This window comes from Apteryx mantelli, chromosome 4, assembly GCF_036417845.1.
Source record: "Apteryx mantelli isolate bAptMan1 chromosome 4, bAptMan1.hap1, whole genome shotgun sequence".
In the NCBI taxonomy this organism is placed as follows: Eukaryota; Metazoa; Chordata; class Aves; order Apterygiformes; family Apterygidae; genus Apteryx; species Apteryx mantelli.
In genome coordinates, this window is record NC_089981.1 from 63,380,282 (window position 1) to 63,394,789 (window position 14,508).

The 14,508-nt window shown below is 39.1% G+C and overlaps 1 protein-coding gene across 2 annotated transcripts in view; it reads left to right on the forward strand.

The window, feature by feature from the left end:
* The first annotated feature begins 882 nt into the window (after nt 1-882).
* Nucleotides 883-14,508, forward strand: part of MIA2 (MIA SH3 domain ER export factor 2) — a 41,453-nt gene continuing 27,827 nt past the window's right edge. Inside the window, exons 1-7 of one of the 2 annotated variants that reach the window (XM_013940523.2) lie at nt 883-1,177; nt 2,732-2,865; nt 4,015-4,101; nt 4,467-5,625; nt 9,434-9,661; nt 9,888-9,988; nt 14,242-14,373. In XM_013940523.2, the coding sequence (XP_013795977.2) occupies nt 1,063-1,177; nt 2,732-2,865; nt 4,015-4,101; nt 4,467-5,625; nt 9,434-9,661; nt 9,888-9,988; nt 14,242-14,373 (1,956 nt within the window). In that variant the 5' untranslated portion in view covers nt 883-1,062. Of the gene's footprint in view, nt 1,178-2,731; nt 2,866-4,014; nt 4,102-4,466; nt 5,626-9,433; nt 9,662-9,887; nt 9,989-14,241; nt 14,374-14,508 lie in introns of those variants that run through there. The other variant, XM_013940526.2, reaches the window with a different exon arrangement.

Here is a 14,508-nt window from a genome sequence, read left to right on the forward strand (position 1 = left end):
ATGCAGGAGAGCTGAGAAGGAAAGGTGAAGGCCCTTTTGTAGTTAAATAGATGTAGTGTGTATAGGTGTTTAAGAAGTGCAGGACAATGATGTGAAACATCTGAAGCAAGGTTTACTTCGAAAGCAAACCACTCTGCAGGACTTCATTTATAGTACAAGTTCATACCTATATGCAACCAGTGTACAACTCATTGTATAATCACTACTTTAAAGCATAATGTCTCTTTGATAAAACATTTTTGTAACTCCATATTGGATAATAAGTTGCTAAGAAACAGAGGATATTCCTTAAAAAACAGGACACATCATCTGCCTAGTATTAGTATACTGCTCTGTGATACATGATGTAGAGAAGGCATGTGGATTTCTAGTCATCTTAAGAGCCTGAAAAGCCTTTTAAAAGCAACTGGAGTGGAGAAAGCATTCCCCATGGGAAAGGATTGTTCTTAGTATCTAGTGGGTGAGAAAACTCCAAAAGAATTATGTGGAAACATTTCTATTTTGAGATCCCGATGATCACCCACAGTCTCAAATATATTAGTACACACAAAATATAGTCTATTAAACAAAAAACTATAAAAATGTTGGTAGTTATATTAGTAATCATGCAAATCAATGTATGCATAGAATTGACAGTCCATCTTAAAATTCAATAAAGATTCACGTTAAAAATTCATTAATAATCCAGAAAAAAATACTAATATAACTTCTGTTGAATTTCTCCTAACAAAGTCTTCCACAAACTCAATACAAAAGAACCCATCTGATAGAGCCTAACTTTTGATGTGACCATAACTGGTTTCTTTGTATTCAAAACATCAGTCTAGCTTTCAGAACTTAGTTAATTATTAAACATACATGTATAATCAGGACACCTGACTTTGCAGATTGTTAGCAGAGTTAGCATAGTGTACTTCTGTTTAAGCAGATGAGAGAAGGACAATGGGATTATAAATTTACTTGCACTGTTTTGTTAGACTAAGAAAATAATGTAGAATGTTCTTGTTAACTGAATATCAATTCAGCTTTCACAGTTTCAGTACATTCTAGATTTACTCTAACATGTCAAAGATCTTGGATCAGAGAATTTTGCTGTTAGTAATTTCATTTTTAACAAATCTGCAGAGTACAAAGGTACTTTCAGAATGGAAGAAGTGTGGTGATCGGGAATGTGAGAGTAAGTAAAAAAAATTGTGTTTTTTTTCTAAAGGAGACCGCGGTGTACATATAGCCATTACAAACTGTAATGTTGAAATCAGTGATGAAACACCAAAAGAAAATAAGTACTCATAGAAAATATATTTTGTTATCAATATGCTAAGTTTCTGAATGATAGACTTAAATTTCTCTAATAAAAAGAGGAATATTTCTGAAAATCTTGCTTGCCGGATTGTGTTGTGTAAGTATATAAAAGATCAAAGTTCAGTAAAAATACTCTTGACTGAGTTTTTTTCCTAGGATTTCCTCAAAATGGCCGGTATAAAGCAGCTTTAAAATATTTTTTAGCTCATTTGTTACAGATATGAAAATCCTTTAGAAAACAAAAATGATAGCCTATCAGCTGAGAAAGAAGACATGTATTTTGTGTTTACATTACATTCATAGCCACATTCTGCAAAATACTCTATTTTTTCCACTGTAAGTAAATTACTTGATTTGGGTTTTTTAAATCCTTCTTGTGAAAGACACTGTTAATATATCCTCTTTACTTATTTTTCTGCTTTAGTATGAGGCAAGAGCAATAACTAGTTACAGAGTTCCTGGGGAGTAAACAGCTCTGTAGGAGGCAACCAGGCCACTGAATCACAAGTGGGCAGTAATAAATAATGGATAATTTATCCATTGGATTACCATTGTGAAACTTGCCATAATCATACGTAGTTTGAGCAGTTTTTAAGTTGTCTCCTTTGGGTTTGCACCCTTATTAATTGTTGCACTTTCAAAGAGGATACCTTATTCTCTCTGCAGAAGAAAGCTGGCATTTCCAAAAGAAACCTTAGACTTTCTCTACTGATGGATCTTTAGTTTCCTGTGGAGGAAAATTTTCCTGTGGAGGAGGATTGACTTCACTGGGCTCTGGATGCTCAGAGATGTCTGTCTTTCAGAAAGTTTGTGGAATAGGCCCCAAACTGACTATAGCACATAGTAATATTTTTTGTGGGGGAGTAGGGTTGTAAAGAAAGAGAATTGAAAGCCATTCAAATTGAATTGGAAACTTTGTTTTTGACAATGTGAGAGTTTAAGGTTTATAATGCTTAAACTTACCTCTTTTCTTTACATTAATGTATTCAAAATAGAGGACAAGATGCCTGAAATAATTACTAGATTTAACTTGCAAAATATAAAATTATAAATATTCCTGGGAAATATTTGTTAGCTGTTTAGATCTGCCTTTAATACTTGAACTTGCTAATTCTTCATAGACATTTCAGCGTTGAAAGCTTGCCTGAATAACAACTGAAAAACAATGCACATATAGGACAGGAGCTTTTCCCATTGATGTCAGTAGTAAATAGAACAGAAAGCAGGACAAGGCTTCTTTGCATTCTGTATTTTTAGTGGCTTTCCACTTGCCTGGTAAATGGAGTGATATCATCATAAAGCACATGTTGATGTATTAACAAACATTTCAGTGTAATTATATATATCAGTCTTCTTCAATATGCTATCTGACTTCAAATAAATTGGCTGCTATAGTTATTTGTTTCTTTCTTTCTACATATAATTCCAGCGGCAATGAGCAGAGTTCAAGCCACTACAGACTACTTAGGGCCTGATTGCCGGTATCTTAACTTCAAAACAGGGGAAGAGATAATTGTATACTCCAAACTTTCAAGGAAAAGTGAAAATTTGTGGACGGGAAGTGTAAGTACTTCAATATGAAAGACTTTCTCCATAAATAATTTAGATAATATAAAAATAGCATAACAGCAGTCTGCTTGCTTGTAGGGATCTTCCATTTCTTTTCTAATATTAACTAGTCATGGCTCAGCATCATATCTGGGAGATGGGTCATTATGCTTAATCAGAGGTGCAGTACTGGGACCAGCCTTCACAGTTCAGGGCTCAAGTAAAGTTCCGACAAAGTTATCAGGCAAGTTTAGTGAGCTGGAACAACTGAGAACCTAGTTAGAACAGTTGTGTAGTAACTTAGTTACTACATAACTGTTCATGTAGTTAAGTTCTAACTAAGAAGCAATGGGTGCATTGATCCAAACCCAAATGCTAGTAAAACTGTTTAAGTGCTCCAAAAATGGAACATATCAGTTAACTTTTTTTTTTGTAAATTATCTGACACATTTATTGTCTAGCAGTGAAATGCTGTCTTCCTTTTTTTCATCTGAGAACATCTTCGCAGGTAATTCACTCTTCCTTGCTGTCCAAGGTGTATTCCTCTATTAAGACTATGTGCAATGCTCTGACTTCAACTTAGTTGTTGGTTTCTAGGTCAGACTGACCCTTACTTGTGTTTGCATAATTCTTTTGGGCATTATCATTTATTTATTTTCTGTAGTGTTGCCATCTCCATTGCCATGTTCTCTTCAGTTGTAGCCAGCCTCACACCTGGATTTCATATCCTACTCTTCTTGTAACTTACTGTGATTCATTTGTTATTAAGGCAGAATTTTTCTCACACTTGAGTCAATGGGAACTTTGCAGATGATTTTAGTAAGAGCTGAGTGAGACCATGTGTGCACACAACACTGTCTTCAGTTGAAGCAGTGTTAAGGCTACTGGTTTGAGTCTGCACAAACACCCTTTTATAAAAATAGAACAGAAAATAGCAGCATGGATTAATATACTTCTCTTTGCTTTCTGAAGTGGCAAAGGGAAAACTTTTGTGAAAAAGGAATAAACCACTTTCTTTGACCAAACAAAATGAAGGGGTTGGGGCCAGTAAGTAAACTTATTCTTTGTTTGTTCCTACTTTTCTAGCATACATGCAAGCACCTAACATATTTACATACTTATTACTACATTTTAAATGTTCTCATTCCTTTTATATTTTTACAGAAGGGAAAGTATTTTGGATATTTCCCAAAAAATGCTGTGAAGGTTGAGGAAATTTTTATCGCAGAGGAAGTTGAAGTGCCTACTAAGGTAAACCAGTATCACCAGATTTTCCTACATTCTTCACAGCAATTAAAAATCCAATATCCAGTTAGAAATTCAAGTATCAATGCATTTTTATTTCAGACAATTCAAACATGCCTTTTTTTGTTATTGTTCCATTTGTGTGTTTATTGTTCTCTCTTAAGATCTGTTGATCTAAGCTAGTTTTTAATCTAATAAACCATATATAACCATTAGGAATATCATAATTACCTAAATTCCTTTGTGTAAAGTTACACACAGGTACAACTACACAGAGGAAGAATAAAAATATAAAGATACACTGTAGTATTACACGGTGCCGTATAAAATTACAAAAGAAAACATTTTAAAAGTTAATATTGTTCCTTTAGGAGACTGATTTCCTCTGTCTTGATGGAGATGAGTACGTTTTTGAAAATGAAGATAGCGTATTATATAATCACGACAAAGAAAGTGAATATTCATCACCTGATGCAGAATCAAAGCTGCATGAAAATGAACTCCTAAAATATATAAGAAACTCCATCCAGAAGGAACAAAGAGTTGAATCAGTTTCTGAAAATGATTCCAAGGAATCTCACAGTCAGGAGGAGTCTGCAAGCAAAAAGTTGCTCAGAAAAAACGAGAACAGAAAAGATGCTGAACAACCACAAACTCAAAACAGTCTTCCATTAAAGCCCATTCCAACTGACTCTAGTTGGACGGTTTCTGGTATTGCAGGATGGTTCACCACAGGAAGTAAAAATGATGAGGAGACCATAAAGGCAATTACTGCATCTTTAGAAGAAAATACTTACACTGGCAGAAAAATAGTAACTGCTGAAAATGATTTAGAAGAGCCAAGTGATAAGGAGGAACAAGAGCCCACAGCATCTGGTTGGTTTCAAGGTGGACTGACAGACTTTCTCTACTTTGGTAAAGAGGATGTGGATGTTGGTTTGGTATCAGAAAAAAACAATCCACAAATCCATGATGTTTCTCGTGTGGCTGAATATTCTGATAACGAACATGAAGTAGTAGTTACAGAAGTATTGACAGAAGAAGAACAAAAGAGTGAAAGCCATGAATCTGAATCAAATTGGTTTAATTTGGGTTTAAGTAATGTTCTAAATTTTGGGCAAGATACAGTTATGGAAGACCAGCAATGCAGAGAAATAGAGGATGAAGCAAATAAGAATGAAGAAATACAGACTTTAAAATGGGAAGAATCACACATTGACAAAGAATCACAGGAGTCAGTTAAAGCAGTGACAGATGAAGAAGACAAAAATAATTATGCACCAGAAACAATAGATTCAAACAGTAACGTGTCAAATCCTTGGATGCTACCAGCAAGTGTACATACTCTTAATGACATCACAAGCACCTCAAATACCACAGAATCATCTTCTGATATACCAACAGGTGACAAAGAGAAGCTAATTGAACCTTACAGTTCAGAACAAGACTCAGTATCAAAAAGCCAACAGCTGAAAAACACGAAAGCTAAAGAGAGAAGTCAGGAGCCAGGAAGCAAACATGGCCAGTCAGGTTGGTATAAAAATATCTATAATAGCTTTCTAAGTTTTAATATGCGCACATCTGATAATCAACAGGGACACAAATCAATTGCATCAGATCAAATTTCTTCTTTTTCTAGTCCATCTCAGAACTTTAATCCCATAGACACAAAAATACAAAAGGAAAGCCTGACATACCTGAAGAACAGAGGCATTTCTTCTCTCTTAGTCATTTTGCAGACATACTGAAGTTTCAGAGTTCAACAACGAAAGAAGAAAAAGTGCTGAGTTTGCAAGAGGATGTGTATTTTAGTGAAGAAACCCCTCAGACTGAAAATGATGATGAACTATTACAAGGAAATAAAAATACAGCAATCAAAGGACAAGCAAATCAGAGAGGTAGTGATGAGTTGCCAGAAAAGGGAGATGTGGGTGCAACCCAAGACAGCAATCTCTTTTCCCTACTAGCTGTGCAAAGTAGTGAATGCAGTAATAAAAAAAGCAGCACATATTGCCAAATTAGTCAAAGATAATGATGCTTCACATATTTTATCTGTTGAAACCTGAGGAAAACCTGAAGTATCTCAAAGGCAGTATGTACACATTTAGTTATTCCAGTGCTGAAGAACATGTTTCCAAGAGTAGTAAAAGTCAGGCAAACTCCAATATAAAAGGTTATTATGATGTCCCTGTCTCCAAAGATTCTGTACATTTACCATCAGAATTAAATTTTGAAAATATGGTAGATTCACAGGTACAAGATTTTTATTCTAGTAAGCAGGACGTACTCACAAAAGACAAACCAAGTGAAGAAAAAGAGGACAGAGCAGATATGAATGAAGAAATGTGCACTTTAAGCCATCAGGAAATTGAAATTTACCTACAGGAAAGATCCAAAATGGAAAGAGCTGAAATAGTGCAAAAAGAACAAAATAACCTCAACACGTGTGCAAAAATCTGAGGGGAGAAAAAAAAAAAAACAAGTTCGCAGGAGCTGACAGCAACTGCAGATAACTGTCTGGACATTGAGAAGATCCCACATGACAGTGAGCCCAGTCTTACTCTGGAAACATCAGAAAAAGGCAAGCCAATTGAATGCTGTGATACAGAACAAAATTCAGCATCAAAAAGACAGTTCAGAATGGATACTGATGTAAAAGAGAAAATTAATGAACCAGAGGATAAAAATGATCAACTGGGTTTTGATGAAAACAACATCAAAGATTTCAGCCTGGATATTTTAACTGATCAACAGAATCAGAAACATGAGGAGTCCCACGAATTCATTACCGACCAGCCTTTCATTCCTTGCTACTCATCTAATGACCTCCATCTGACAGATACCAAAACCTCAGAAGAAAGTGGTCATCTGGAAGAAATACAGAGTTTCAGAACAAAAGATAAAAATTGCTTGCTGAGAATCCAAGAAGAACTAAGCTTCCATGTTAAAATACTAAGGGGAAAAGAAACTGAAGACCCATCGAATCAGAAGATTAATCATACAGAATCAGAGAAGAGTAATGTGGATACCTCCAAAGAGAATAATCTTGCACTTCAGATGGCAGTGCAAAACAACAAACAGGACAATGAAAAAACAACAGAATATGTCAGATTAGTAAAAGATAGGACAGCACTTGATGCTATTGTTGATAGCTTTTCAGGAGAGGAGCTACAAACTGAACAAATTCCTATGAACACGCAACACCATCAGAAAGGTGAAGCAGAAATAATACTGAAAGATTCATGTTCCCAACATGCGCTCCTGCTTTCAGAGAATGGGTCCAGGGACAGTCGTAATTCAGAACTCAGAAGGAAATATAAAAATCCTATGCAATACAGTAAAAGAAAATATTATTCTGTATCATCAGATTTAGGCTTACCTGTGCCCATCAGTTCAAGCCCTCATGACAGTACAACAAGATACAAAAATACAGGTAATGAATCTGAGTATCGGAAGACGCCACTAGACACTACTTCAAAAGACAAGGTAATACTGAAGTTTTCAGGTGAATCCAAACCTAAAGAAATCTATATGGAAAATTTAGTGACAGTGGAAGCAGCAGAGCAGCCATATGATAACGGTCTTAGTAAACACGAACTTTTATCCCAGAAGTCCTCTGAAAGAGAAGACAATTTCAAAAGAAAACAACCAGCATTACAGTTAGAGTCTTCTAAGACTACCAAACTAGAAAGCCAGAATACTTTTAAAAAAGCTGATGAGTTAAATTCAAGCAACTCTGTGTCACACAGAAACCTGAGTGATAGAGTATGTTGAAAAGGAAGATGCAATTCTAAATGAAAGCATGAATAATACTGAAAAAACAACTGCTGCTGATAAAACAGGAGAGAAGAGGGAAAGAATCAAGAAAGATGCTGAAAAACAGAGAGAAACAAAGTACAAAAATATAAATGATAAAATTGATATTCTAAGAGAAAGGGTTGCAGGTAGTATTTTTACCAGAACATCATGGTTCTTTGGAAATGTATTTAGTAAAACTAACAATGAAGACTATAGAAAAAGTCTGAACACACGGACTTTGTGCAAGACCCAAATGAAAGTAAGGCTGGCATTAGGACATATGAAAATGAGGTAGAATTAAATAATGTACAGAGGAATGAGGTTGAGTTAAGAGAAAAGGAATCCGAACAAGAAAAACATACCACTAAAATTGCAGAAGATGACGAAAATGACAAAAACAATTTAAAAATTATGAAAGATAAAATCGAGGAAGGACAACTTGGCATTCTGGAAAAAAATACTGCTGCAGAATCAAGCAAAAACAAGAAAACTGACAAAATCATAACCTGGGAGACAGTTCATGTCCCAAGAAACAAGCAAAAAATAGCCAAATATTGTATGATAATGACTCAGATTTACCCAACCCATTCATTACATACCGACGATTTTATGTAAAGTTAAAACAAGATGTTAAGCAACTCTTAGAGCACCTCTGTGAGGGAAACAAACTGGTGCTCCTGCACCAGCAATTTGAAAATATTCATCATGAAATCACTGCTTACTCATGTAAAGACAATTTTATGCAGAAGAAACAAGTGATTTTGTCTGTACAAAATGGGCACAATTTGGACATTGGGCAGGAAAAACGTATGGAAAAAAGGAATGTTCTTCTAGAGCTGCAAGATCTTCTGTCTGCTATAACAATTAAGTGTGCAATACGAATTGGAGAAAAAGGTACTGGACTAAAGCTTCACTAACTAACAGCGATTTAGGAAGAACAAAAAAAGCTTTGTATGAGGGGGGAAAGAAAAAAAAAGACAGATGTGACACTGTCCCCTTCTGGTGGTTTAAAATCAAGAGGCAGTGAACCTAAACTGGTAGTTGTTAATGATTGATTTATGATGCTTTGAGGAAATGTTAATACAATTGAGTTAATATAAGGGTAACACTTTAAGAGCCTGTTGTTCTTGCTGACTTCTGACTATTTGACTATTTATGATGGGACTCTCTGGCCAGTAGTGTCTTTGAAGCATAGAACAAAAAAATTAACATTTGTAAATGGTCATTTCTTCTACATGGTTAGGCAAAGTTTGGTTATTTTATGATTTTGTGTTTTTTTTTTTTGAAAGTTATATTTTATTTGCTTTGGAAAATTTAGCCCATGTCAGTGAAACTGCCACTACTAGGTGCCTTCAGTCATACTTCTGCTTCTTCTGGCATACTTCTAATGTAGCACTCCTATGTTTGGCTTTGAATAGAGGAAAAACAAAAAAAATCAAAATCTGAAGTTATTATTAGAGGTTATTATCTTGTAAAAATTATAGGAAAAACATGGAATTCTCTGAAAATAAACATAATTTCACTTCATAATTATTTGCAGGAATAGGCAGTAAAAGAAAACTACTAGAAGAAATGCCAGAGAAGGAACATGAAATGAATACAGCTGTAGATAGTGAACACAACATTGATCAACATTCCAAAGCAATAGCGATTCCATCAGTAAATACTGAAGAAGAAATCCACAGTTCAGTGGTTGATTTGCCATTTGATGTCAAAAAACCTTTCTCAGATGCCTTTTTACAAATTCAGAACTACATTCCAAGTAATGGTAAGTGTAAAGTTTCTTAAATCGAAGGAAAAAATTTGCAATCTCAAAAAAAAATGGATTTATTAATATAATTCCAGTATTACTTATATAGATAAGACTTACATACTTATACAATACTTATATACTATACTATAATACTTATATACTTATAAAGACTTATATACTCATACAATTTTTATATAGACAACTGTAATGTAAAACCTTTATTTTCTCATAAACAAACCAGAAGGCGGTTGGATATATCAGATACTTCTGTGTTTGAATGCTCTTGAGATTGGGGAATTCATAAAATCTGTATTTTCAGCAATGGCAAGTATTATCAAAAAGGTAAGAATTCTTTAAATGATTTTTTTTGACACTAGTGCAAAATTAAGCCAGTTTTTGGTCACTTTCTGCAACAAAGTTCTTAAAAAAAAAAAAAAAAATACAGTAGACCCTTTGTAATCCCCTTGCATCCTGGGGTGTCTGAAGCTAAATGAGATGGAGCTGGAGCATGAAAATGTCAGGTTAGTTGCTGTTCATCTGCCTCTGTCGTTTATATTGCAGAATCTGAGGTGATGAATTTAGCGGGTGTTTACAGAACAGTCAGAAAACATTTCAGTGGTCAAAATAGCAACATAATTTTTTAAAAAGGAAACTCATGGCTCCCTCTAGTTGCCATGAAATTACTGATTAAATTTCCTTAGACTTAGAAATATTGGGTTGGGATGCATAAGATGATTAGAATATTTCAAATTTTTTTTAATAATTTCAAAGTTTTGGTTCCTAAAGCTACAATTGTTCATGACTGCAAAAAAATACTCTTCTTAGCAAATATATAAAATATAAAAAGTCATGTATGATTGCTGAGGGGATATCTTAAATATCCAAATGTAGAATTTCAATTGTAAGGTTAAGATTTTTTTCTTTTAAGATATAAAATAAAAGAAAGTCATTTGATTGCCTTAATATACTCTCCACAATTAGGTTAACCTAATTAATTTATTACCTGGCTAAGCCAGTGGAAGGTACAAGGCTGAAGGAGGAAGCTGTAGTCTAGCTTCTCTTGGCTGGGGTCTGTCCATTTCCTCTGCTAGCGGAGCAGGAAGCTCTTCCCAGAGCTGCCTCAGTTGCTTCCCCCACCTGGAACCTACCTTCTTTTTTGCACCTTTCAGGTAAGGTGGGTTCACCCCGCTACTCCTGCACTAGCCCTAATTTCTGCTTGTCTGCTAACAGGGAGAAAAATAAGGGGGCAAAGAACATGGGCCCTTGCAAAAGAGGGCTTGGAGGTGGGCAAAGTGGCCAGCAGAGGGGACGGTAAGCCCGAGCGGAGAGAGCCAAGTGCCTGGAGAATGAGGAGAAGCTGAGGTCAGGGCAGAGGGAAGATGGGCCTGCTGGGGAAAGAGGTGGATATTAGAGAGGGGGCTTTCTGCGGGAGTACGGGATTAAAAATAGCAGATAGAAGCAAAGTGCAGGAAAAAAGTCTGGTGGGGCCTGGGGTGGAAGGCATGAATTTCTGGAAGAGCTGGCTTTACAAAAGGAGAAGGGGGGGCCTGGAAGAGGTAGGGCTCGGGTGATCCAGGAGAAGGGTAGAGGTGCTTGAGAATACTGGAGCAAAAGGGCTAATGTGGGGCAGATGTGGGAAAAGCATTCAGTGGAAACGTCAAGGAGGGAAATTTTTCCGGAAATAATGCCGGGGAAAAGATAGCTGGAGAATATGTACAGGTGTGTCCTGTAGTTCAGCTATTTGATTTGTAAATGTGAAAAATTGTGAATACAAGTCAAGGCCTTGCAGATGAGAAGATGGGTAGGGCTGAAACCGGGGAGGATGAAATTTGGGAGATAAAGAGAGAGAGAATTAACTGAAGAAGTGGGATTAAGTTTAGCACCTTAGGTTTTGGTGGGGGCAGAGTGAAGGGGATCTTACCAGACTAAGTGTATAAGAAACAGTGCTGCCAGAGGAACGTGAGAAGAGGTAGACAGTTTTGCACTGTCCCCTCTAAACAGAAGAGTAACATCCGATAAAGTGGTTTGTGGTAAACTTTGTTAATATCGGTACTCTAGTTTAACTTTGTTTAGATTCGGTAATTGATAAGAACCACAGAAATTTTTTGCTGATTTCCAGTGTACTTCAGTTAATTTCGGCCAAGTCACAGCCTAGGATAAGAAAGCTGAAGTTTTTTTTTTTTTTTTTCCAGTGAAGCAGATTGCATTTCAATGCTCACTGGTTGTTTGCTGCTATGGCAGAATTTACCCTTGTATTAAATAGCCATTTCCACGTTCTTATCACTGCTTCTTAGATGGTACCAGTTTTGCATGCAAGTCACTCATGTTGCACTGTAAAAAGTGAGTTGGCATATGTACTGCAGCAAGTACGTGCAATTGAGAAAAATCCTAATTAAGTACAAAAATAGAATTAGTCATAAAGGATGAAATGGAAGAGAATTCATTGCTATGTGGCATCGTAGCTACTGTTTCTTGCATGTGTTTTAGGTTTGTCAGCGGGAGGGGAGGGCAGCTGAGCAGCAGCCACGCTGGGAGCAATTCTTAACTGAGAAATGTAGCTTAAGACATGCAACTTAAATTCTGTTGAAATGCTGCTAAGCATAACACGGTGTTAGCACAACATTTGAAGCGCGTACCGCGGCTTCCCCCCTGCGACGCAGCCAGGCCGCTCGCTGCTGCCCCGCTGCCCCTCCCCCGGCCCCGTGCGGGTGTCGGCGCCGGAGCGGCCTCCGCGGCTGGGGGGAGCGCCGGGGCCGCGTCTCCCTCCGGCTGGATCGGGACCTTTTCCCAGGGAACCAGCCGGTGTGCTTATGACCTTCGCGTTTTTGTAAAGTTCCGTTGTTACGTGACTACTCATGGAAACAGCAGGAGCAAGAGAGGAGGTGAGTTTCCCTGCAAATAACTGAACTTTAAGGAGGAACAAACTAGTTTCGTAACCGCTCGGCCCACGCCAGTGCAAAGCGGCGGCGCGAGGGCTGCGGGTGCCTCCGCTGCCCCGTCCTTGGGTCTCGCCCGCTCCGCGGGCAGAGGCGCCCGTTTGTGCCGGGGCGCCGATGCCCAGCGCGGCAGGTCGCGGGGACCCGCTGCAGGTGCTGCCGGGGCCTGGGCGCCCCGCCGGGCCGGGCCTGGCCTGGGCACCCCGGCGCGGAGCGGCCCCGTGAGGTGCACCTGCCGCTCCGCCTACGCTTTTCCCGCAGCTCGGACCCGGCTGCCCGAGGCGCCCCCTTCCCTGGTCCCCGCCACCGGCTTTCGGTCGGAGCTGGGCGGGGAGCCCGGGCCCGCTCCCGCCGCCGGCCCCGCGCGGGCGCCGCGCTCCCCCCTCCCCCGGCAGTGGTATCTCCCGCTCCGTGCCCCTGGCCGTGCTGCTGCACCCCCCCCTTGTGGCAGTGGTACAGCCCGCCGCCCCCTCGGGCCGTCCCGGATGCTCGCCACCTGTGGCTGCTACCCCCCCCCCGCAGCAGCAGTGGTTTCTTCCCGCCCCCCGGCAGTGGTACAGGCCGGTTGTCAAGCGCCGGCGGTGGTGGCGGGCCCTGCGCTGCCCCTTGCCGCAGTAAGATGGCTGCCGGCGGCCGCGGGGATGCCTTGGACGTCGCCACCGGCAGCTTGCGGCTGGGCCTCCGGGAGACCGCGCAGCGCTACTGCGGGCTGGCCCTGGAGGGGGCGCGCAGGGTGAGTGCGGGGCGGCGCCGCGGAAGCGCGGTCGGGTTGTGCCGCGACCCTGGGCGCTGGGGCGCAGCGGGGAAGCGGCGCTGCCCGGCGGCGGCCGGCCCCGAGGGAAGGGGCCCTGCACAGGAGCGGGGCCGAGCCGCGGCGGAGGAGCTCGCGGCGGGAGCGGGAGCCGGAGCCGAGCCTGCTCCGCGCAAGCTCCCCGTTTCCTTGAGAACAGAAGGGGTCTCACAAACCAAACCAAACCACTGCCAAGAGCGCTCTCCGGCTTTACTCCTCCCCACCGTGTCTTGAGATAGTGGTAGTCTGATCATTTCATTAAAGCAATTCAGATTAAGACTTTTCTGCACCTTAACATAGTCTTACACACTTACTGTGTGTAATAAATACGAGCTACATTAAGCAGATAATATTTCTTTGCTTTCAGAAAATAGTGATGTTCATTTACAAATTAAAGGATGTTAGTATATCTTACATGTGCTAAATCATTCACTGTATTTGGTATGCTGTTTTGGCATATGTTTGAGTAGGTCAATATTTTTGCATATCTTTAGCTTTTGTTAGAATTTTCTACCAGTAAATCATAAAATACTTTTTAGTAGTGATGTTTATAGTGGTGAAACATAAAGAAAGCCTAAAGAAAATTTTTTCATAATTGGGAGGTTCAGTAAGAAAAACTTAAAGGGCTTTATCTAACTGTCACTGTGTTTTGTTTGATCTTTTCTCCTTACTTTTTTTTTGTCACTTAGTAAATGAATAATTTAAAAATCAAAAGCTTTTGTTAACCATTCTCTGAGTTTTGAAAAAATAATGTACAAGTCTGTATTTATTGCCTTAGTAGTGAACAATTAAGTCAGCATGTAATGTCTATACCTATTGAAAGTATAATCTTCTTTTCTTTCATTGAAACTTCTGACTTTCTTTTCCAGGCTGTGGCTTCATTGCCTGAAGACATAAGACCTGGTCCTGATCTCTATGGTTTCCCATGGGAAATAGTGATTTGTGCTAGTATTGTTGGTGTCTTTATGATTTTCCTGTTTCTGTACAGAGGTTATCAATCAGTAAGTATTCAAGTTACATACGGATACATAGGCTGTATTAGTATTTTAAAGTTGAAATTGTCACTCTGTTCCTTTCAAGTTATCTAATGTTGCAAAGCTTTAAGTCTGCTGTGACTGAATTTAGACTCCCGCTAA